At 36.3% G+C, this 26,502-nt stretch overlaps 1 protein-coding gene across 2 annotated transcripts in view; it reads right to left on the bottom strand.

Moving 5' to 3' along the window:
• The window catches only part of DENND4C (DENN domain containing 4C), a 125,368-nt gene that overhangs the window by 27,431 nt on the left and 71,435 nt on the right, over positions 1–26,502 (bottom strand). Inside the window, exons 13-23 of one of the 2 annotated variants that reach the window (XM_060014786.2) lie at positions 23,289–23,434; positions 21,384–21,419; positions 21,167–21,297; positions 19,131–19,263; positions 16,769–16,975; positions 11,886–12,014; positions 11,550–11,694; positions 11,127–11,273; positions 6,466–6,588; positions 5,453–5,599; positions 1,200–2,362 (exon numbers count right to left, since the gene is read on the bottom strand). In XM_060014786.2, coding sequence (XP_059870769.1) covers positions 1,200–2,362; positions 5,453–5,599; positions 6,466–6,588; positions 11,127–11,273; positions 11,550–11,694; positions 11,886–12,014; positions 16,769–16,975; positions 19,131–19,263; positions 21,167–21,297; positions 21,384–21,419; positions 23,289–23,434 — 2,507 coding nt within the window. The remainder of the gene's footprint in view (positions 1–1,199; positions 2,363–5,452; positions 5,600–6,465; positions 6,589–11,126; positions 11,274–11,549; positions 11,695–11,885; positions 12,015–16,768; positions 16,976–19,130; positions 19,264–21,166; positions 21,298–21,383; positions 21,420–23,288; positions 23,435–26,502) is intronic. The other variant, XM_060014787.2, reaches the window with a different exon arrangement.

The raw sequence follows: 26,502 nt of genomic DNA, 5'->3' as shown, positions 1-26,502 counted from the left end.
AATTCAAAAAGAGACATGTACCACAATGTTCATAGCAGCACTATGTACAATAGACAAGACATGGAAGCAACCCAAGTGCCCATCAACAGACGACTGGATCATGAAGATGTGATACACACATACACACACACTGGAATATTACTCAGCCGTTAAAAAGAATGAAATATGCCATCTGTAGCAACATGGAGAGAGCTAGAGAATATTAACGTTTAGTGAAGTAAGTCAGACAGAGAAAGATAAATACTGTATGATATCATTCATATGTGGAATCTAAAAAGTCATACAAATGAATGTATATACAAAACAGAAACAGACTCAAAGAAATAGAAAACAAACTTATGGTTACCAAAGAGGAAGGGGAGACAGACAAATTAGGGGTATGGGTTTAACAGATACAAACTACTATACATAAAATAGATAAGCAACAGGAATTTACTTTCTAGCACAGGAAATTATACCCAATATCTTGTAGTAACCTATAATGGAATATAATGTGCAAAAACTGAATCACTATGCTGTACACCTGAAACTAATACAGTATTGTAGGTCAACTGAACTTCAATAAAAAGTTAGCAGTTTGGGGGACTTCCCTGGTGGTCCAGTGGGTAAGACTCTGTGCTCCCAATGCAGGGGGCCCAGGTTCGATCCCTGGTTAGGGAACTAGATTCCACATGCATGCCGCAACTAAGAAGTCTGCATGCTGCAACTAAAGATCCCACATACCACAACTAAACATGCCGTGACGAAGATCCCACGTGCCACAACTAAGACCCCGTGCGGCAAAAATAAATAAATAAATAGTTAGCAGTTTTTGTTGTGCAGTATGAAATCTACTGATTAAGTTGTAGAGTGACATCACATATCTTAAAGAGATAACACAGGCGAAAGCTATTTAAAAAGTGAAGTGCTATGCAAATATAACATTATTAAATCAAACATTAATCATTAGTTCTTTCAAATCAATAGACTTAATGTGTTAGTTTAGACTGGGCTGTGGAATTATAAAGTAGTCCTGATATTCTATTTCTTCATTATTAATTTCCTTATATGTATGTTGAAGTCATTTCAAGAAAGAAGTAGGATATGCACATTTTAAAATATAAAAAAGTTACCAGAAATATCTAAATAATAATGTATATATTAAAAAATACTCCAAACATTCCAACATCAGACAGATGACACACATAAAACAGTCTTACCTCATCATCTGAATAGCTGTAGGCAGATGATACAGCTACCCACATCTTACTGGCTACTGTAGCTGCTTGTTTCATACCAGATTTTAGCACATCCATCTTGGGCCCTGAGAGTATATTGTCCAGCTTTAGCCCTGACAAAGAATTTACCACAGAACCCAATGAGCCATGTGGTGAAGAACGGACCAGTGCTGATAAAGAAGCTGAACGTTCTTTATGACCTCGAGAGGGAGTTTGTTGCCTGAAACGCCCAGTAAAAGTTTTAGATCTGGACACTGCAGGGGAGCTCTTTTCACTTTCAGGACTGTCCTGTGCTGCAGGACCATGATCTAAAGGTAGGCTTGATCTCCTCTCTAAAGGGTGAATAAATGCACTGGTAGTGCCAGGCTCTCTGTTTCCCTCTCCATGTAGTTCCATACTAGAAGACTTGCTACCCAAGGGACTCTTTAGATTCATATAGCTTTCAATTTCATCAGCCAGATTACGTGCAATAACTGGAGAAAACAACTTATCTTCTGAATCAGGAGTTTTTTCTCCTATACATTCAGTGGCTAAAAGTGACAAAGGATCTAGTCCAGTTTCAACATCTTCCCTCTCAATAGCTTTAGCAACACCACATAAACTACTTCTCTTATTTACTAGATCTTTGGATCCTGCTTTCAAGTCTCTGGACTGATTACTGTCATTTTGTAGGCTGTCACATGTATCCTTTGTCACAGGAGTTTTAGCTACATTTTCATCAACCACAGGTTCTATGAACTCTTGGCTTTCCTCAAGCATCTCTAACACCGATGAAGATCTGTGCTCAGAATCCCAAGTGCTTTCAGACACACGAGTCCTAGTGTCAGCTGGATGACAGCTAATACTCTCAAAGCTATGGGTTCTTGCGATATGAAGTGGAGAAGTCTTAGGACTCGTCAGTGCTGCTGTGAGAATCCTGGCATCTGCTCCCATCATGATAGCCACTTCACTTGAAATTAAATCCAAACTGCTCTTCTTAAGCAACATTCCTGCTCGACTTTCAGAACTAAAACTACAGCTTCTCTCCGGAAAATGCTTTTGCCTTTTTTCTCCTCTATCACCATTCTTCTTGAGATTAGGAACTTCGCCAAAGACTGCATCTTCAACTGGATCTTGAGTAGAAAACAGTACATTTGGTGTACTACCTAAAAAGACAAAGTGCAATATTAAAAATAAATCTCTATTTTCTGATGTAACTTTTATAAAAATGTTTTTTTCTAATTTTTGAAAGTGACACATACTCAAAGTAAAAGATTCAGAAAGGTAAGATGGTATACAGAAAAAGTCCAAAAATTACTCCGTTCAACCCTGCCTCTCAGAGATAACATTTTTATGTATAATCTGCCTTTCATCCTCTATGCATATACACACATTTTTAAAAAAGATAGTGCAATATATACTGTATATACCTGTACTGTTCACTAAAGATATCACATCTATCAATAAATATACATCTATAAACATGTTTTGTATTTTAAGAGTTTCATTATTCAGTTTAAGAAATATATTCCACATTAAATAGCAGACCTAAAAAGAAATAATCTCTTCTATCTTGGGTTTCATATATCTAATTCAACAAGTATTTGCCAGGAATCTACCCTGCAGAAAGCAAATTCATAATCATAGAGAAATTATATATTTGCTATAGCCAAAGCCTTACTTCTCCAAAGTAAAAGGATCTAGAATGGAGCGCTTAGAATCGGCAGATTCCAAGAAGCCTGCTAAAATCTGAATAGCCAAAATTTTTTCAGATATGTTTATTCCTTCAACAAATATCTGAATTCCTACTAGCACCCACTATGTGAGGTGCTAAGAATACAATGGAGAATAAAACGGACATAATCCCAGCCCTCACAGAGGTCAATCTTGTTTGAGCAAGTGGAACAAAATTATGCCAGTGTCTGTAGGAACCTCCCCCACCTTTGGGGGATGCAGGCAGTCGTTAACTCTTTGCTACCATGCAATTTTTTCCACGCCAAGACCAAAAGCTATTTCTAGTTGCATCATTAGCAGAACTTAAGTCTACCCATTCATATTTAGGATTCTCATTTTTTTTGTTTTTTGTTTGTTTGTTTGTTTTGTTTTTGCGGTACGCGGGCCTCTCACTGCCGTGGCCCCTCCCGTTGCGGAGCACAGGCTCCGGACACGCAGGCTCCGGACGCGCAGGCTCAGCGGCCATGGCGCATGGGCCCAACCGCTCCGCGGCACGTGGAATCTTCCCGGACCGGTGCACGAACCTGCGTCCCCTGCATCGTCAGGCGGACTCTCAACCACTGTGCCACCAGGGAAGCCCTCTCATTTGTTTTTTGTTTTTTTTTTGCGGTACGCGGGCCTCTCACTGCCGTGGCCCCTCCCGTTGCGGAGCACAGGCTCCGGACACGCAGGCTCCGGACGCGCAGGCTCAGTAGCCATGGCTCACGGGGCCCTCCGCTCCGCGGCATGTGGGATCTTCCCGGACCGGGGCACGAACCCGTGTCCCCTGCATCAGCAGGCGGACTCTCAACCACTGCGCCACCAGGGAAGCCCTCATTTGTTTTTTAAAAAGTATAATGACCTGGGAGTTTGGAAGGGAAAGTTGTCATTATGATAAGATCTTTATTTTTAATCTTCCAAATTGATTTCAAGGTTCTTTTTAATATTCCAAATTGGTATCTATTAATAATCATAATCTTTCCAATTAAACAGAATAATAAGCATTTAGAGATCTTTTTAAAGCATTTAAGGGAATTAGCCTATTTTATAACTCTGAAGTTTGTACCTGCTTTGAAAACTTTTAACAATATTTGAGAAAAGATCTTTGCAAATTTACTGGTTCTCGTATCATTTCTAGGAAATTTAGTGTCACATTTTGTTCAATTTTAAAATAAAATTGACTGTTTGATATACTGGAAAAAGCCTCATTACCACCTCCTCTTTTCTTAATAGAACAAATCTTCCTACATCAAAATGTAACATGGAGGGCTTCCCTGGTGGCGCAGTGGTTGAGAGTCCGCCTGCCGATGCAGGGGACACGGGTTCGTGCCCCGGTCCGGGAAGATCCCACATGTTGTGGAGTGGCTGGGCCCGTGAGCCATGGCCGCTGAGCCTGCGGGTCCGGAGCCTGTGCTCCGCAATGGGAGAGGCCACAACAGTGAGAGGCCCGCATACCGCAAAAAAAAAAAAAAAAAAAAAAAAAAAGAAAATATAACAGGGAAATAAGATCAATAAAAAGAGAAGAAAATGCACCAGTCCCCAGACCATGTCCATTTCAATATTCTGAGAAGATTCTAAACCTCTGATGAAGAAAACTGCCCTTTTTTTTTTTTTAACCTGCTATCAATAGGTTGGGAAAATGGGATAAAGAATATATATATCAATTATTTTTTTCAAAACATCTGTAGCTCCACCTCATTAGCAAAACACTACCCCCTCACTCCCTGTAAAATAACCGAACTTGGTATCACCAAAAAAAAAAAAAACAACTTTAGGAATAAGGAGTATTTCCACATTGACTTAAAAAGCTGAGCGAATTAATTTCTATAAAGTCATACAATAGATACACTTACAGATAGACTGCTGACTTTCGGGAAGTGAACTGTAGCTACTACTAACAAAAGGCAAATGACGCAGGCCTATTTCATTGTCTTTTAAAATCATACACTTAAGACGTATGCCTTAAGGGTACTTGGGAGGACTACACATAATTGAAGGCAGTAAACACAAATTCATGGGAGTCACACACAACAGTTATTCATTACAAATACTTAACCATAAATAGAAAGTGGCTCAGGGTACCTAGAATAATTGGGCAAAAATTAAAGACCCGCTGGTTAAGTGATGTGAATCTTTTTCTTCCATTTCCCTTCAGGCTTAGGAATTACCCTGCCACACACAAGCCCTTTGGAATTTGACCACGTAACTGCCTCTCTGTTAGGATGAGTATAGCAGGCCCGTCCTACAGTCCTCTCTCATTATCAACCACAGGAAAGGAGGACGGAACTCAGAACAAGCACTATAATAAGAAAAGGTATTCCAAATAAAAACTAAACACACTTAATACCCTTCCTTTTAAAAATGAATTATCTTTAAATAACTATTTTAATGTCTTCTTTAGCACATTTATAGGATTCAGCTTACTTCTGGCTCTTTAGCATGTTCATTACAATTAAGTTAGCAAGTTATAATGTCATTAAAGACACACATGTACCTATAGAAGTGTATTTTAAATATGTGATAACCAATATGTAAAGACTCACCAGTGCTACTTTTCCTGCCATTGACATCAAATATACCAGATGGAACTTTCACAATACTGCCGCCCCACGCAGGAGGCTCAGGAGGACTCGGGGGCTCTGCACTAGGTTGTGAATGTTTGGCCACAACAGCAGAGACATCGCATACCTCTGGGAAAAAATATTTGGATGTTATCATTCCTATTTTTGCCAGTATTGAACAGAAACGAAGTATTTTTTTTAATATATTTTATGTACTTTTTCTCTAAGTGGGGGTGAATACTTTTTCTCTATTTTATTACTGATTTCTTTTATGCCATAAATGTTGCCAGTACTGACTGAAATAAATGCTTTATTTTAACATTCATAATCCTAACTTGAGCATTCCTGAGCGAATAAATTAAGGCTTTGGCCTTCTGTCACACTCCTCATCACTTGTCAAGTAGGAGAGGGGCTTGCTTCTGCATAATTCTAGAGCATAAAGTAAGTGACATCATTAAAAAAACTGTACTTTTTTGTAAGAAGATAGGAAGACCATCGTATTATCAAAAAGCCAAAATATTTCTCCATATTTCCTTAAAATGACTACTACAAATCATTTCTATCTCAATGAGTCCCCTAAAAAAGGGAAAACTACACAGACTATATTGGAACCTACAAATGAAAATTATCGACTTAGATATTTGAAGGACTTCTAGTGAAAGAGCATTTGAAAATAAAAGGTACACTGGAATACAAGTTTGATGACTCAGAGTTTAGTCCTGGTTCTGTCACAAAGTAGTTATTTAACACTGGCAAATGAACACCTTGATGGGCTGCAGTTTCCTACCAAGTTGAGGGCTGACCTACAGAGTCTCTAAAGATCTCTTAAATTCTAAAATTCAGAGACTACCAAAAATCTATCATATATAAGAGTACATAGTATCTTATAAGCCCAGACTTTACATTTCTGGAAATTATCACCAAAATTATCAAATAAGACTTTTAATTATTATAGGTATTTTTCTAAGTAAAGCTAGTAAACATCAGTACTTAACCTTCTGTTTCCACTTTTGTTTTGGTTATCAAGTCTCCTGATACTTGTTCTTCAGGCACATGAATTTCTGCATCATCCTTTATAAGTTCATCCTTAGACCCATAGCCTTGGTCAGACTGACCACCTGTTAAAAAGAATGTAGGCTGATATATAAATGTTTTCATATATTTATAGTCCAGCTATAAAATGTCAAAAGGAAATTCCACCAACTTACACAATTAAACTTGTAAAAAAAGAGGAGAAGAAAGCTCATGAAGCACACAAAACATTTTACAACAATGGTAAGAATCAAAGAACAGTAGAAACAGGAACATCAAAGACTAAAAACCATTACACACTTGGAAGCAGTGAATCTTAATTTAATTTCCTTATCTATAAATCAGTAGATTTGGATAAGATGTTTTGAAAGTTTCTTTTGGAGTGCATCTACAGAATGCTACCTTTTGCGTAAGAAAGAAGTGGAAATAAACATATATCTGCTTACTTTTGCAAAAAGAAATGCAGGAATAATAAAGCAGAAAACAATAAAACTGGTTACCTACAAGGGATGGGGGAAAATAGGACGGAAGGGATTGAGAGGGAGGAAACTTCTCTAAATATGGTTATCATATTGTTTTTATTTTTGGAAATGTATTAACTTCTACAAGTTCAAAAACTTAAATCAGCAAAACTGAGGGCCAGGGTGTAACTAAAACTGAATGCACACGGAAACAAACAAAACCAATTGTTTATGAATAACATGATCACACTGAAAGGATGGGGGAGGACTAATGTAATGTGTAACTTTTAACACATTATTCTGAGTATATACCCTAGTCATGGGGGGTAACAGTCAAATCCTAAACTCCTTAGGTTTATTTCTCACAGGGGAATGGGTATAGCAATTCTGAAATTATATTATGTACACTGTAGGACTGAGCAAATGAGTAAATGTGATGATGTTGGGAGCCAAGATTCTTACTGTGGAAGAAGAGAGATCTTTAAAAAGTGAAATGAAGGAAGGCAAAGAAAAACCTGTGGGGCTGATTTGGAATTAGAAGTATTTCTAAAATACATACACATTTTTTCTACCTCTGCTGAAAAAGTCTAGAACAACACCCTGGAGGGAGTAAGCATTTCTAGAGCCCAGACCTTCGTTTCTAAAATCTATTGCCCATTAAAAGGAACCTGGGATCCTTGAAGAAAAGGCCGATTGCAGAGCTCAGTCAGGGAAGGTACAAGAATGAGCCAGGAACGTTTTGCTATGCAAGAAAGCAAGTGCTCAAAAACATGAGAGGACATTTCTAAAGAACATTCAAAAGAATATTATCTTATAAATGTGAGGGGACAATAGAGTTGGCAAAATCACCACCTTATAGCCATCACAGTAAAACGATTGGTTCAGGCAAGAATCATCAATGGATGATAAATTTAAAAGAGAAAGTGTGATGAAAAAGAAGATATTGTTGCATAGTCTCAGTGTCTCTTCACAAATAGCTTATTATCTGCAAGGGGGATAATGGTAACTAATAGAAACCGAACACTGACATCAAGTGATCAAAATTAACATTACCAATGAGGGGCAGACAGACATTGTGTGCCTCTGGGTTGTGATAATCTCAGAAGGACTTAACATAATTTTTGTAGAAGAGCCATGGATGCATAACCTAATCTAATCATAGGGGAACATCAGACAAACTCAAATTTGGCAGCATTCCACAAAATAACTGGACTTATTCTTCAAAAAGGTCAAGGTTACGAAAGACAAAGAAAAGGTGGGGAACTGTGCCTGGCTAAAGGAGACTAAAGAGGAGTTAAAGTACCACAAAGGACATTATAGCTGACAACACTGGAATACAGACTATACATTAAAGAAGTAGAACAATGTTTTCCTGAATTTGGAAACTATACTGTGGTTATGTAAGAGCAAATACCACCAAAGTATTAAGAGGTAAAAGGGCAAGATGTATGCAATCTGCTCTCACATATTTAGGGGAAAAAAGTGCATGTGTACAGAAAGAAACTGATAAAGCAAATGTGTCAAACTAAAAGTGAATGAATCTAAATAAAAGTTATTCAAGAGTTCTTCGTACTATTCTTGAAACATTTAATAAGTTTAAAATTAAAACTGAAATAAAGGCAAGTTACCAGGAGATCATTATAAAGGATGTCAATGAAAAACACATAAAACAAAAAATATAGTGCCTTCCACTGTCTACCACTTTTTTTTTTTTTTTTGCGGTACGAGGGCCTCTCACTGTTGTGGCCTCTCCCGTTGCGGAGCACAGGCTCCGACACGCAGGCTCAGCGGCCATGGCTCACGGGCCCAGCCGCTCCGCAGCATGTGGCATCCTCCCGGACCGGGGCACAAACCCGTGTCCCCTGCATCGGCAGGCGGACTCTCAACCACTGCACCACCAGGGAAGCCCCCACTTTCTATTTTTTCACTTTCTACCACTTTTTAAACTGCCTTTCAAACTTTGGGTTCGCCATATAACAAAAGAATTAAGCTTTAAAAAAACCTGCTATTTAGATAACCAACAAGGACCTGCTATATAGCACAGGGAACTATACTCAATATTTTGTAGTAACCTATAAGGGAAAAGAATCTGAAAAAGAATATATATGTGTGTATGTGTGTATGTGTATATAACTGTACACCTGAAATTAACACAATACTGTAAATCTGTACTTTGATTAAAAAAATTTTTAATTAAAAAAAATACTGCTATTTAGAATGACTTCTTTCAGTCATTTTTTTTTTTTTTATTGGCCCCCCCTCAGAAAGTCTGGTAAAGCATTACGGTGCCATGAAATGGACACTAGACTGGGAACTGAGTAAACTGATTAAACCCAGATATGCCCTCAACAAGCTAAGTGACTCAGTATCAGGTACTAAGTGGAAAGATTCTGTGAGATAATCCTTAATGAAAAGAGTAACTTAAGCATCTGGGCTGGAAGTCTCCAAAAATATCAGATGATATCACCAGAAACTCTACAGAGACACATAATCACTGTAAATTCAGTATCAGAGCTTCAGTCATTTGAAATGTAGCTTAAAAGAAATATATGAAAAAGGGATCTGAAGTTTCTTCCCCAACTGGGGAATATGGAATCTTTATGCAGTTTCCCAGAATTACTAGTAAATCTTTTTTTTGCCTTTAAAGGAGACAAGTTTAAAAATCCAGAGAGATAAGGAGAGTGTTTATCTATTATTATTATTATTAGTGAAATGGTTTCATACCACAAATTATTTTCTTGATTTTCCATAAATGAAATCCATTTATTCTATAAGCACTAGGAAAAAAATACAGGAGGAAATAAAATAAGGTGGTTTTCAAATGAAAGTCTCATGAAAATTCCCACATGTTGAAAGAAATTTAATTTACAAACAGGATTGCGACTTACAGCTTTATGTTGACTTTCACCAATTTATACATGCTTCTGTAATTATGGGGATAGTTTTTAGCACAAGAATCAGCAGTTCAGTTTTAGCAAGCAAAAACCACCTTAACAGCTGGAATACTGAAATCTTTAACGCTCATAAAACTATTTGACTCAATGATGCTACAAACCACCCTCAAAATAAGAATTGTAGCAAGGCATAGCATATTTTCAATTAAGATAAATATGCTTTGCAAATTGATCATAAAGCGTTAGTTGGGTATTTTCAGTAGTATGTATATGATTACACGTATCTGAAGGAGAAAAAAAGAAAACTAAAATTGCTTTCCACTTGCAACAGTACTTAAAATATAACAAAAGGCCTCTCCCCCACCCTTGCATGTCAGCAAAATTTAACCTAATAAATGGGAAATTACCTGAAGTGGTTAACATTCAAGGGTAGAATTAATGCACACGTGTATCCATAGCTTCACGTCACACAAGTCTGTCTGCACCCCACACCATGACAGCCAAGGACAAATGCAGCACCAAGAAACAGCACAGAGCAAAAAGCAGAGCAACAAAGAGCAGAGAAAAGGAAACTTCAGTCATTGAGACAAGTTCATCAGATGAAGCACAGGAATTAGACTCAGAATTCTTTTTAAAGAAAAGCTTGAGATATTAACAATAACAACAAAAAAGAAAAACACGAGAAGGATGTGCAACACACATATATCTGCTCAACGTGCTACTTTAATTAAGCTTATTTCTAACTTCAGAGGACAGAGATTACGCCCATAGCTTTGTATGTAAAAGCAGCTTCAGTAGTTTCTCAGATTTTAAAAAGTGTCATTTAAAGTAATGACTATGCAAAGAATACGTTTTTCTCGTGGTGTGTGACTTATTTTCTTCCCTCTTTAATATTCATAATCTCAAATCTTTAATAAATATTATCCACTTAATGAAAAGAAGATTTGCAATTGTGTCACTAACAGTCAAGTTCCTCAGCTCACAATTCCTAACAATTGTATCATATACTTTCACAAATTAATGATGAACGAACACAAAGAAGTACCATGTAAGAGCCTTTTGCACAGCACTCCCAAGTTTATTTTATACTATAGGAAATAAGAGAAGTGATCTGCAATCAGAGGTGTACTTTCTCCCCTTATTTATATATGGTATTTTTTAGGTATTCATATTGCACAAACTTGAGAGAGGAAGGTAAAAGTTTTTTTAAAAAATGGAAGACTTAACATGAGAGTAAGTGAAGGGTTAGTAAAATCCAGATTTTAGTACCTGTGCTAGAGTGATTATCAGTGGAATCAAGACTGATTAAATCTCTGACGAAGACTGTGTGCTCCCCACTGTTAGCATCGTTAGAACTATCCACACTACCGTGGCTCACCGTGTCCCCATCACTTCCACCTGTGGCATTTTGAGGAGCTAAAGATAAGGACAACAGCAGTTCAATAACTCATGCACTGGTAATCTCTGAAACTAAACATGAGTGACTCACAGTTCATTTAAAGTTGCAGAATACTGTCTAAATTTGTGAGAGAAGAAAATAATTCTGGACTAGGCAACCTCTATCTTTAGTAGTATATGAAAATATCAAAACTAGAATTTCATTTACGTTTTCTGCCTCATATAAGTAAAAATTCATATGTCTATAAAGCTTATGGTTCAGCAAGAAAGTATCTTTCCAACCACATTTATTACCTGATATTGAGGAGACCTGTGACTTTTGCACGGTATTTTTAAGTGGCTGCCTAAATTGTGCCAAGCCACGTACCACATTCCGTACCTTCATCCATAAGAAGATACCACTGCGGGTACTGCTAGGCCACGGGCTCTCCAAAACTACCTAAAGGTAAAATAAAGGTTAAAATAATCTTTATTAGGAATATTTGAATTTTGAAAAAATACATACACATATAATATATACAAAAAGAATTCTACCCCAAAACGTCTAAAAAAAGCTTCTTAAATAAAAGGCATAATAAATTTATCAATCTTAATAAGCAGCATATATTGCCTAATGTCAATCCTACTCACCTTATTATAATAGCCGTAAGTAATAGCATTTGGCTTTATTTTAGCAGTTTTCATTTCAAATAAAACTCTCACTGCTAAGACAGGATGACCCCAAAGTCCACAAAGCTGCATTACTACTCGATAGCACACCTAACAAAAAATAAAATCAAAGCATTAATAGTTAGCATATTAGTCTGTGACTTGTAGAGATTTTTAAATGACTTTACTCAATTCTTCTTTTCAAAGTTATTAAGCAATAGTTATTACTATTTTCTCCTTTGTTCTGGTTTGAGAGTCTCGGTAAACTATTTTTTAAAAGTATTCATCAATGGAAGTACCACCATTATTAACTTTTCCACATAAGACCTATGGGCACGTGTGCCGTTTGTTTCAGTAACTAAGTTTACACAAAGAAAACAACTATTATTTTCTATAATATGAGAAGGAATTCATTTTTAAAATCAAGCATGATTAAAATAGCTCTCTCCCAAATCATGTTCTGTATTTTATGCCAAAGGAATTAAAAGCAGCATCTCCAGAATGCCTACATAACAAAAATAATTCTATGAACCCGTGTCTTAAAAAAAGTATGAGAAGAAAGTTGAAAACACTGTAATATTATTAGCAAAGGCTTTTCTGAGAATATGTGTTTACTGAAGAGGGCTAAATTTGATCAGAAGAGGACGACTCAATGGGGAACTCCTAAAAGTTAGAATATCACATTTGGAAGACAACAGTAGAAACCATGAAGAATGAAACAGGAATCTCATGGATCCCTGGCAAAGAGGTGAGCCAGTTTACAAAAGCAGTGAACAAGGCAGCCAAAGACTACTAGAGCTTAATCTGAGAATAAGAAAAGATACATAAAAAAGATACTCTTCTTGGGACTTGTAAAATGTCCTCTGTTTATAACAGAGCTGTTTAAGAACTGTGAGTACCATAAAGCCAAGCTGCACTCTCTACTAAAGGGGAAAGTAAATAGATTTGAGAAAGCGTATTTTATTCAAGAGATGAAGTAGGGAAAGAGATGTGAAGAGGCAGAGGATGATGAGCACTCTAAAGCTAGAAATGGAAAGTTTAATTTAGGAGCAGAGGAGTTCAGAAACTGTTAGAGTAACTTCATAAATGACTAGGTTAAAGAAGTGTTAGGAAACTACATAAATTAGGAACAAATGGGAGAACTAGGTAAGATGTATGATGCGATTAAGAAGAATGTGGCACAAGAGTTCTTCAAATATCTGAAGAGTTGTCACTTGAAAGAAGCAGTAAACAGCTTCTGCAGTCCCAAAAAAGCCACAGGGAGGTGGAACTGAACTCAGCATAAAACACAAACTTTCTAACAAAGCCAACTCAAGCATAGGCAAGGTCCCATACATTACAGACTTTCAACATCTCAGGTTTAGGTTGAAGTTTTACTAAAATATCTTGAGGTCCTATTCAATTCTAAGATTCTACGAGTCATGAAGAAGTAAATCACTTTCTATGTCAAACTGGGATTAATCTAAAATTTTCCAAAACCATTCTCGACAATTAATTTATTCTGAAGTCTACAAACGATTCCTCCAAACTTCCAGGCTTACCGGTATAAGAGCCAGGCATCAAACTAAAGAAACAGTAATAATGCCAGGGATATAATTTTTTAATTGCAGTATTTTGTTGCCTACAACATGATACCTTTTGGATATCTATGTTAGATAAAAGATGGCCACAAACTCTTTGCTGCTCCTCCCATGAGAAGTCTATGTCCCTTCCCCTTAATTGAGGGGGAAAGCCTCTGAGATTGCATGACCAGTAGAATTTGCCTGAAGTGACAACTGTACCAGTTTCCTGGCCTAAACCTTAAGAAAGGTCACTTTCCACTTCCTCTTGAAACAAATGCTCCTGGAGTGCTAAGCTATTATGAGAAAAGCCCAAGTACCACATGGAGAGGTCTGAGACTACATGGAGGAAGAGGGGTCCACCTGAGCCCAGCCTTCCAGATAACCTTGCCAAGGTACCTGGCTGCATGTGAGTTAAGCTGTCTTGGACCTTCTAGACCAGACCAGCTAGCAACTGATTACAACCAAGTGATTCTAAGTAATACAATGTGGAGCAGAAAAATTACCGTAAATTCTTCCTGGATTTTCAGCAAATAAAATAGTAAGATTTAATAAAATGGTTATTTTAAGCCACTAAGTTCTGGGGTGGTTTGTTACTCAGCAATGTACAACAATATCTATATGAATAGACTGATGAGACAAGGTGAGATAAGCTTGACACAAACATTTCATTTCCATTAAAAATTTAATAAATAGTATTAAAAGCAAAACACATTATGCATTGTAACTTTAATTTAGCCTACATGGCATATGCTATTTCTGGGTCTCTACTAGTTGTATTTAAAAATCTACGTTATTACAACTTCTGCAAACATAACATGTAGAACACAAAGCTGTCAAAACATTAAGCATATGAATGAGACAGTGGGTTCTAATGGAGTATGAACCTAAAAATCAAAACCACTTCCTTGCTAGGTGGCCTTATGTGTGTGTCATTTCATCTAAGTTTCAAATTTCTTTCTTTGTAAAATATAGAGTTGCTGGGAATACCAAAGGAAATAATGTACATAAAAATACTGTGAAAATTTTAATGTGCTATTCTATGTGTAATCAATAAACAAATAAAATGCATCAAATATGCCAAGCAAATATGCATCCTTAAGTTTTAAAATGAAGAAACATTTCTTTCTTCCAGTTGTAGAGATGTAATTACTTCAGGTGACTACAAATCTGTCGATATAACTTGTTAGAAGTAGGAATACAACAAATTAACCTCCAAATTTTTAAGCCTCCTATCAGAGTGTTTATTGGGAAAAAAGTCTAAAAGACTTTTTTAGCTTACTAGTCATAATTGCTCATGTTAGAAAACAGGAGAATGTAATTACTTGTAACAAAGACTACCTTAGAACCTTAATATCTATAGAGGAGACTATTTTTCAGGCAATTTGTCTTATGAACTTATCAAGGAAACTTAAGCAAGTATTGTGCTTTGAGTTTAGAGTGCAGTAACAAAATTAATACTAGCTCTCTCATAGAGCATACTTTAAAGCACATTAAAAATATTCTGTGCTTGCACAAAGTTAAAGCACATCTTAAAATATATCTTAGATATATTATCTTAGATATATTATCTTAGATATATCTCTATCAGAATAAGTTTTTTAAAACATTAAAATGTATGAGGTACAAAACACTAATTCTGATCAAGCACTTTTAATTTCCAAATAGTTTTTTTTGCAGTACGCGGGCCTCTCACTGCTGCGGTCTCTCCCGTTGCGGAGCACAGGCTCCAGACGCACAGGCCCAGTGGCCATGGCCCACGGGCCCAAGCTGCTCCGCGGCATGTGGGATCCCCCCAGACCGGGGCACGAACCCGCGTCCCCCGCATCGGCAGGCGGACTCCCAACCACTGCGCCACCAGGGAAGCCCTCCAAATAGTTTTATTAACATCAGATGAGAGAAAATGTAATCAAATGTGAGAATGGATATTTTACTTGTTTCATAACTTTATCTTTTCATTTGAAAAGTTTTTTTAAAACATACAGATAATACTTAGAGAAAAATGAGTTTTAGTGTGCTCACAAGCATTATCAAATCTTAATAACGTACATGCTTTATCAGTTTCAGATCTTTTTTATTTTATAAGAGGAGAAAATTACAGTTATTGCTGAAGCCTATAATGTGCCCCTCCTCAATCGCATTTCTCTTCTAACCTGGTGCTCTCTCCTTCTCCCCAAACACCCATTACTCTGAATTTTTATTCCAACTTCATTTTAAATTCTAATCCGGTTCTAAATAATCATTTTAGTTATTTTAACACCAAAAGTAACTTTTAAAGGGAAAAACAGCAACGAGAAGAGCTAAATAAGTAACTCAGTTTCTTTAACCGTTAGTTGGATAATACCACTACCTATCTCTGCGGATGGTTCTGAGGCTTAAGAGATGTAGCACACTGTACACTGAGCGCTTACCATCAGCCAGGTACTCGTCTAGGCACACTATGTACATTAACTGATTTAACTGTCAAATTAACCATTTGAGGATAGGAACTAAATATTATATACCTCAGTGGGGCAATTTTATCCCCCTGGTGACATCTGGCAATGTCTGCAGACATTGCTGATTGCACGGAGCTACTGGCACCTAGTGCACAGAGGCCAGGGATGCTGCTAAACATCCTACCACGTACAGGACAGGACCCCACAATAAAAAATGATGTGGGCCAAAATGTCAACAGTGCCAAGGTTGAGAAACTCAGACCTCCATTTTCAGACACATAATTTGAAACACAGATAGGTTATGTAACTCACCTAGGACACAGGTCGTAAGTGGAAAGCCACTTACTAAAGGCCTATTTGCTTCCTAATAAAGTTATCTTGAGAATAAAATTAAGTCAATATTTTTTTCTGTTTATCAAGGGCAAACAGTCTGGTCTAAGGAAGTCAGTCTCTGCTGCATTTTTTTTTTTTTTGGCGGTACGCGGGCCTCTCACTGTTGTGGCCTCTCCCGTTGCGGAGCACAGGCTCTGGACGCGCAGACCCAGTGGCCATGGCTCACGGGCCCAGCCGCTCCGCGGCACATGGGATCTTCCCAGACCGGGGCACGAACCCGTGTCCCCTGCATCAGCAGGTGGACTCTCAACCACTGCGCCACCAGGGAAGCCCTCTGCTGCATTTTAAAGGAATAATTTTAAAATAAATGTATTTTAAAATAATAAGTATTAGCTCTATGAAACAGGATAACAATTTTACCTTTCCTACTTAATGAAAATATTCGAGGATACTGGAAAGCAACTGAGACCTAAATTTTCTTAAAAATACAAATAAAATTTATCTTAGTAACAATAACTCAATTTGTTATACTTGCCTCATCTAGAGGATCCACATCTGTTTTCCTCATCTTAATAAGTACATCATATGCCTGCTGAAGTGCTCTGACCTTAAGATGAGAAACTCTAACATAGGCTGGGAGACAAATAAACCATAAACTGTAACAGTGACTGAAGAGACACTTGGCCCATTGTGGTGGATTTGTATAACATCTCTTCGCCAACTTTTGAGCTGTTTTTATCTCCTAGAAAGAGAATAAATAAAACATCATGACATTCACTAAAATTCATTAGTATGACAGGAAAAGTGAGAAGTAAAAGGAAGAGAGGAATTTAATGTAAAATTTGACTCTAAAATCAAGCATTTCATAGTTTTGCTTTTGTGAATGGCTTCCTACTTAGTGCCCCATGGTTCTTTCTAGAAATAGAAGCACTTTATACTGTATTTTAACTATTTGGCAAGCAGGTGTCTCCTAATAGACTAGAAACTCCTTAAAAGCAGAGATCATTCATATTATTATAATACAATGGGTAACTAAGTGCCCCTCACACAGAAGGCACTCATATGTTTGATGAATGAAAGGGATTTCATTTATAGCTTAGAGTTCTATAGAATCATTCTTGAAAAGTCAGAGTCTTCTCACTCTTCCCCCTGATAAAAAGTTTAAGATGCCCTAGGCTATTCCCCACCAAGATTTCCACTCTACCTTCTGTGTTAATTCCTTCACTGACCGATTCGTTAAAAAGACCTATTCCTTTGCAGGCAACATAGTCTGAGAAAGATCACAGATCTTCCTACCTAACAGTTTTATGGCATGTTTTCTAGTTCTGATTTTCATTCTGATTTAGGTGGAAGAGAGAAAAAGGTATCAAAGTCACCTGCTGAGCGTTATCAAACTCTACATATTCCCAGAAACTACAGAGCCCTCCACACATGTCAGACTGCCACTGTCTGCTTTGCACTAAAGATCCCTCTGCTGGATGTGTCCTAAATAAACATATTGTTATGAGCTCTATTTCCAAGAGACTTGCCTGGAAAAAAAATTCTGGTGAAAATGAGATTTAAAGATGTAGTAGCAAAATTGTCACATTAAAAAAACTTGCCTTTATTAAGCTGATAATGGTTAAAAAAAAATTCCCCTCAGACAACACTGAGAGAATTGTATACTATATGGGATTGAGGATCACCTCAGGTTACTCCTAGGATTTGAGGGACTGTACATGAATTGGTAAAACCTGAACTAAGAATTTCATTCTGAAATTTCCCATGTTTTGTAGACCCCCAAAGTATCAGTATATGTATAAAGGATGTTCAATTTTAACTCACACCTAACCATAGTTTAACTCTTTATACCTACATCAGATATAGTATTAAAACAAGATGTCTAGGCTGTCCTAAGTTAACTCCCCTTAGAATGTAATATTCAGTAGAAAATATATTTACATTAACCATGAGGAAAAATCAAAATCACAATGAGATACCACTTCATATACGTTAGGATGGCTATAATCAAAAAGACAGAAAATAACAAGAATTAACAAGGATGTGGTAAAATTCCAACTGCTGGTGGGAATTTTAAATGGTGTACCCACTTTGGAAAACAGTCTGATAAGTTCTCAGAAGGTTAAACACAGAGTTACTATATGACACAGCAATTCTACTTTAGGCATATAACCCAAAGAAATGAAAACATATAACCACACAAACACTTGTACACAAATGTCTACAGCAGTACTATGCATAACAGCCGAAAAGTAGGAACCACCCACATGTACATAAATGGATAAATAAAATATTCTACCAATGGAATATCATTCAGCAATAAAAATACATGAAATACTGATACATTCTACAACACAGATGAACCTTAAAAACATTAGGCTAAGTGAAAGAAGCCAGTCACAAAATGCCACATATGTACAATTCCATTTTTATGAAATGCGCAGAACAGGCAAAACTATAGACACAGAAAATAGATTAGTGATTGCCTGGGGCTGTGGAAGATGGAGGAACTGGGGGGTTAACAGCTAAAGGGTACAGGCTTTCTTTTTAGGGTGATGAAAATGTTCACAATTGATTGTGATGGTGGCTGCACAACCCTGTAAAGATACTAAAAGCCAGTGAGTATACTTAAACAAGTGAATTGTATGGTATATGAATTATGTTTCAATAAAGTTTTTTTTAAGTGTATTTAGTTCCCAAGGTTCTCTTAGAACATAAACATAAGCATTCAAAAACTTCAGCCTCAATATTATAAGTAGGGTTGCAAGAAATCGATTTTAATTCATTAACAACCATAGTGGGTCTTCAAATGATTGCTGTGGGTGACAAGTCTAAACTATGAGCTGCATATCACATATACATAGTTTACATTTTAAATTAGATAAAGGATATCTGACCTGTTTAGTTCTCTTAGCCATGAGAGCTGGACTGTTTGTAATGCTACTCCCAGTAGGGTGTCTACTAAAACAAAGTTTCAACTCCTGTGGTCTGTCAAAAAGCTTAAGGTCCAGTCTTGGAAAGTATTTGTAACTAAAATAAAAAGCAAAAATAGAACTGCTGATTTAAAGTACATTAACTCTTAATATTATGCCAGAATTTAGGTGAATATTACTAAACCTCAAAAGTACCCAATATTATTTTCCAAAATCCTTGTATAGAAATTTTTTTTTCAAAAATATAAGATGATGCAATTATAAGATACATAGACTATCTACATGGAAACTTTGGCTCCTCTGCATCCTATTATTTTCAATCAATCCCTAGAACACAGAAAACCCTGACATCTTGACAGAAGAATTAGTAACCCTTTCAACAGGACCCATGTGTTCAATGATAATTTATATTAAAAGATAACTTTTAGTATACTTTGTAATTTTGTTTTTCTTTATAAAAGTACCTTGCATTCACATTTACAAGGAAAAAATCCCGAATATTTTTATATTAGAGATGTGCCATAATTTAACCAATTCTTTACTGTTGGACATTTTTAGGTTATTTCTCAATTTTTGCAATTAAGTACCTTTGTACATTTATCTTTGTGAATACTTTTACTTAATTTCTTAGAATAATGCCCAATAACAGTTTTCTATGGTAAATATTTATCAAGAAAATAAAAATTATTATAATCACCATCAAATTACTTCCAGAGAGGTTATACTTACATACACTCTAACTAGAAGGATAGCCTATTCTCAAGCTGATAGATTAAAAATGCTTCTACTACTCATTTGGTTTGCATTTCTTTAAATACTAGAAAAACTTAACATACTTTCATATTATCAACTATTGGGATTTCTTCTCAGAAATTGCCTAGTTATTTCCTTTGGCCAATCTTCTTCTGAAATATACTGCCTTTCCTATTTGATTTACTTATTTGTCAATATCTGCATTCCAATGCATAATGATCAAAGCCAAATTAAAAAAGAGTTCTATAATTAACATGCAATCAAAATAGTACTTAATTAAACCACTCAATCTCAGGTATACATTTTTCATTCTTATGGAGTCCTGGTGAGATTATATATTAATTCTATATTTTTGGAAAACACTTATTTTATATTCCCTTTGCCCCAGAAATTCTTTTATGAATACAGCCAAAGAAAATAACTGTGCATACACACAAAGGTAGAGATAGCAAAGAACTATAAATAAATCCACAGGAGACTAGTTTAACAAATCACAATAAATGCATGCAATGTGGTTATTTAAAATGAATGGCACAAAAATATATATTGGCATGGAAAAATGTTCAGACCATTAAAGGCAAACACATGTCACAAAGAATATGCGCAAGATGAACTAATATTTGTTTTAAGTATAGTAAATGCAAATTTATGTACAAAAAGACAGAAAAGATATACATATAATTGTTAACAGACATTAAGTATTGGTGCTAAAACGATGTGCTAGTTTTTTTGTTTGATTTTCTAAACCTATTAAATGGTATTCAAATGATCATAATAATAAACAATCAAACATTTTAATTTCTTAAAAGACTCCCATCCAAATCCTATAAGTTTATTTTAATAAAGAATGATTCCTGGCCCTCTACTTTTAAGTTTTCTCTGATATATTACTAATGCATAAGAATTTCACAGTCCTTATATTGACAACAAAATCCCCCAAAGGGAGGGGGAACCTCACAAAAGTAAATTTTTTCTTCTTCAGAAATGAAATTTTTAAAGATTAAAATATGGTAAATGTTTAGGTTAACAGTGATAAACATCTGGTTTCCCTTCCAACGGGGCTGTCCAATTCTTAAATTACAATACCTGGTGATATCTCCATAAAATGTTCATCTCCATTAGTTCACCAAATACATTTTGAAAATGACCTTCACAAATGATTATTATACAACATATCTACTAATAATCACAAAAGATCAAATTATTAAAGCTGTGCCCAAACAACTGTTTAAAAAAATTCCTGTTACCTGTACTTTGGTGACAGATCCTTTCCATCATCAGGCGGTGGCTCGGGTGGCATTATGAACACAGTATGCTCACTTTTCTGTGAGTCATCTAGCTCTATCAATTTGGTGTCTTCTGCTGAATCAAAATCAACCTAAAAATAATTATTTTCTCCAATTAATTTGCATATAAGCAAGACGTGATTCTGAAACGTTAAAACTTTAATTTAAGAAAAAATACCTTATCTGTTTTCTCTGTGCCTTTATCAGGAAACAACTAGAAAAAAAGAAAAAAATTCTTAGTGAAAATGTCTCCTCTGAATTTAATAGAGATTATCTTAAATTATTATTTAAAAAACTATCCTTTTACTAGGCTACTAGGCTCCATAGTACTAGGCTAAAATATAAAAATATAATATTTCTCTTACGGCTATTAAGAGAGAAGCAATTTATTTTGACTGGTTTCTTCATAAATCCCTCTTTAGAAGCAGAAGATGGGGAGGGGGTGGGATGAATCGGGAGATTGGGATTGACATATATATATACTAATATGTGTAAAACAGATAACTAATAAGAACTAATAAGAAAATTAATTAATTAATTATTTTAAAAAAGAAGCAGCAAAAGATGGGCAATCACAAGGAGAACCTGGCTTCTCAAATCAAAAATTTCATTATTACTAAACCCCTGCATTACTGATTGATATTATCTAAGCTTCTAACTGAATGATAATGGACTATCAATATTTAAGTAAACAAAAACGTTGAAAAGTTTTAATCATATTCCTGGAGTTTTAGATCACATGGATATAATGGGAGAAAATTATTCACGTCTTCTAAGATACAGGAATCATTAGGAGCCTATAAAAATTACATCATAATATTCTACCTTTTTTGGATAAAATCTCCAACTTTATATAATATAGAGTTTGCACAATCAGCCCCAAGACCCACTTAGCAAAAATAAGAGCTCTATTAAAAAAATGAGAAAAAATATGTGAGTTATAACTGTCAAAAATCAACTTAAACTTCCTTACGATGGGTGAGTAAAGCTTTAAAATTTAACATATTTCCGGGGCTTCCCTGGTGGCGCAGTGGTTGAGAGTCTGCCTGATGATGCAGGGGACACGGGTTCGTGCCCCGGTCTGGGAAGATCCCACATGCCGCAGAGCGGCTAGGCCCGTGAGCCATGGCCGCTGGGCCTGCGCGTCCGGAGCCTGTGCTCCGCAGTAGGAGAGGCAGTAGCAGTGAGAGGCCCGCGTACCACACAAAAAAAATAAAAATAAAAAGTGGGCTTCCCTGGTGGCGCAGTGGTTGAGAGTCCGCCTGCCAATGCAGGGGACGCGGGTTCGTGCCCCCATCTGGGAGGATCCCACATGCTGTGGAGCGGCTGGGCCCGTGAGCCATGGCCGCTGAGCCTGCGCGTCCGGAGCCTGTGCTCCGCAACGGGAGAGGCCACAACAATGAGAAGCCCGCGAACCGGAAAAAAAAAAAAAAAAATTTAACATATTTCCAAATAGCTTCCATTAGGACAAAAGAAATATATTAGCAAAAGTATTTGGAAAAACGTTAAAACAAAAGAACACAGGACTTAACACAGGACTTCCATTACCCATAGAGCTAAACTTTCTTTTTGTTTTGTTCATTTTTTGTTTTTGATTTTTTTTTTGGCTGCACTGCACGGCTTGTGGAATCTTAGTTCCCTGAACAGGGATCGAACCCAGGCCTTCAGCAGTGAAAGCATGGAGTCTTAACCACTGGACTGCCAGGGAATTCCTAAAACTAAACTTTTTTAATGAACTACTAAATCTTATCTTATTCACGTAAAAAAAAAAAAATTTAGGAGCTTCAATGAAATGTTCTTAGTACTTAATTACAAAACCAAAGTGAGATTCAAAGAGAAAAATTAACTATGTATGGCAGTACTAGATGCCACAAAGGAAAATAATTCTTACATTAAGCCCAGAATCGGACACTCGCATGTGTATACACACACACACACACACACACACACACACACACACACACACACACCACCTATAATGCCTTCCTCGGGTCATTTGGGCTAATAATAACAATGATGATTATAAAGGTAAACAAACTGTTAAATTTTTTCCTTAATACTGACATATACGACAAACTTTTACCTTTTCTATGCAGTCATCAAAAAAAGCCAATCCAGTATCTTTATCACTTACAAAACTACATTCTTCAATGAAACGAATAAAAATCTGTGTTTTGGTTAAAAGGGTGTAGAATTTTGTATAGGCACGATCTCGACTTTTTAAAAATCCTGAAGAAAATAAAATAAGAATTAAATTCAGATTTTAAAGTGGAACTAGATGTTATATTATTTTAAACTTGTATATATCCATATTATTTTCTCTTTATATATATATACAAAGGGAAAGAGAAAAAAATATATATATTACAGGAAATAGATATCTTCTATAATATATATATTAAGGGACCATAGTCCCTTCTGCCTGATTCAACCACAAAAATCCTTAACTTATACCATTAACCTTTTCACTGAAATCTGCATCTCCTATAAGGAGCCTCTAGCCCTATAGCTCTCAAGTACAAACTTCTGATACTCTGCATACTCACAAGCAGGAAGGGTCAAGTCCTTCCTCTGCAATGCCACCACACAATTATTTCTGTATCATCTTGTAAAAATCTCTGCTCATCTGGCTATTATTCCGCCCATTTCCCTACTAACTGTAGGCACCTAGTGACTTCAGGGACACCCTCTCCCCTTCATTCACTGAAGATCAGGGCACCTAATTCAAAGTCTTCTCCTCTCCAACTCCTACCATCATCATTCTTCAACACCCATAAAGACCAACCATCCAACATTTTAATGAGTTTTTAATTCCTTAACTTTCAATGACCTGTGGTCTATTCCACCTCAATCACCAACTTCTACACATAGTTACACACTCCCTGGACTTTTCTTGGTAGCACTGTAAACAGCTCTGCCTCCCAAATCTCTAATTTACATATTACTCCCTGACCATTACCCCTGTCTAGCTGCTATGCTTAAGTTCTTCCTACCAAGCCTTTTGTGTGGGGGATGGGGTAAGGAAGAAGATCGTTCTATGTACACCCTCCTATCTTCACGTCTCTCTCTCTCAAATATTGATTCTATGTCTGTGTACATCATTTCAATTACTTTCTTGTCAACACTCTCAATTTTTACGCCTTTTTGTCAAACTCATCTAGTATGACCTAGCCCTGGAGCAATGTATTGCCTGCTTTCTCTGAATCTGCGCCAGTGTGGCTGAGCACAAGCTGCGGTTGGGAGGAGGCGCCGTTACATAACCAGGTGGATCAGAACCACTTATACCTTCATCCCTGACCAGCAACCCCACTACATTTCTGGAGTCTGAATTCCCTTTACCCGTGTTTTCACAGTTATTTCCAATGTTTAAATACTCTCCCTCCATGTTCTCTCCCTCATCCCTGAATAATAATACTTTATATTGCAGAGAAAATGAAAATCATTAAATGAGAACTACCTTCATTATTTCACTATAAAATCTATGACTCTTTCTGCAGCTATCATTTATTCCTTACTTTGTTTTACAATGAGTGTGACCCTCCTCCTATCTAAGGCCAAGCCCACCTTGGGATTCCAGGCCTTGCAGTGTTCTCTGGACAATACTCCCTCTCTATTAGCTAGTAACCAGTATACTCAAGTCTCTCTCATTTTAAAAAACCTTTCCTTAGACAATTTTCCAAAGAGGACATTCAGAGGGCCAACAGGCACATGAAAAGATGCGCAACATCATTAATCATCAGAGAAATACAAATCAAAACCACAATGAGACATAACCTCACACCTGTCAAAATGGCTATCATCAAAAAGAACACAAATAACAAACGTTGGTGAGGGTGTGGAGAAAAGGGAACCCTCGTGCACTGTTGGTGGAAACGTAAATTGTTGCTGCCACTATGGAAAACAGTATGGAGGATTCTCAAAAAACTATGAGAAACCACATGATCCAGCAATTCCACTCCAGGGTATGTATATGGAAAAAACAAGAACACTAATTCAAAAAGATATATGCACCTCAATGTTCATAGCAGCACTATTTACAATAGCCAAGACCTAACTGGTTGACCGATGAATGGATAAAGAAGTTTTGCTATATATATATACACAATGGAATATTATTTATCCATAAAGAAGAATGAAATTCTGCCATTTGCAACAACATGGATGAGTATAATGCTTAGTGAAATAAGTCAGACACAGAAAAATACTCTATGTTATCACTTTTATATGAAATCTAGAAGGTGAACCAAATTAGTAAATATAATAAAAAAGAAACAGACTCACAGATATAGAAAACAAACTAGTGGTTACAAGTGGGGAGAGGGAAGGGGGGAAGGGTTAGGTAAGGGTAGGGGGTTAAGAGGTACAAACTATTATGCATAAAATAAGTAAGCTATGAGGACATACAACACAGGGAACATCGCCAATATTTTATAATAGCCAATATTTTATAATAACTATAAATGTATAGTATATACATTTATATATAGTATATATAGTATAACTATATATAGTATATAGTATATATATAAGTATATATAGTATAACCTTTAAAAATTGTGAATCACTATGTTGTACACCTGTAACATACAAATATTGTACATCAATTATACTTTAACAAATAAATAAAATAAAAAATCTTTTCCTTAACAAATAATTAGATCCTTTCCTTTTCTGCTGTTTCCCTTCTCAATAAAGGGCACAAGCATCCACTCTGTGGTTAAAGACAAGAATCTCAAAGTTGTTCTTGACATCTCCCTCTATCTTACATCCCATATTCAACTGCCAAGTTCTATTCAGTCTGCCTCCTAAAAATCATTCTTCTATTCATACTACCAACTAATCCAGGTCACTTCCACTGATCACTTGGACCAATGCACTAACCAACTAATAAGCAGATCCATACTTTGGATGCCCCCAATTCAATCTGCAGAGAAGCCAAAGAGATTTTTTTTTAACATTAAACATGATCTTTTAAAAATGCAAACCTGATCCTATTACCTACTTAAATATCCCTCCCTGACTTGCAATTACTCTTGGAATAAAGACGGAAACCCTTCATTAGTCCTAAAAGATTCAACATGATCTGGCTCACGCCCACCATTTCAAGCATTGTTTTTGAGCCACTTTCCCCTCCAGCTTTTCTTTCTATGATGCTTCAGGACATTCCACATGCTGTGGTCCTTACTACATCCCCTTAAGGTATTAGTTAGTTGAGAAAGACTTCAATAAAATAGAAATAAATTATTCTTGACAAGTGGTAAGAAAAAGTCTTTTTTTCTTCTTCTAATGGATCTAGG

This window comes from Delphinus delphis, chromosome 6 (genome assembly GCF_949987515.2).
Source record: "Delphinus delphis chromosome 6, mDelDel1.2, whole genome shotgun sequence".
NCBI classification, from domain to species: domain Eukaryota; kingdom Metazoa; phylum Chordata; class Mammalia; order Artiodactyla; family Delphinidae; genus Delphinus; species Delphinus delphis.
The sequence above is the reverse complement of the archived record's forward strand: the minus strand, read 5'-3'. Positions and strand labels throughout refer to the sequence as shown.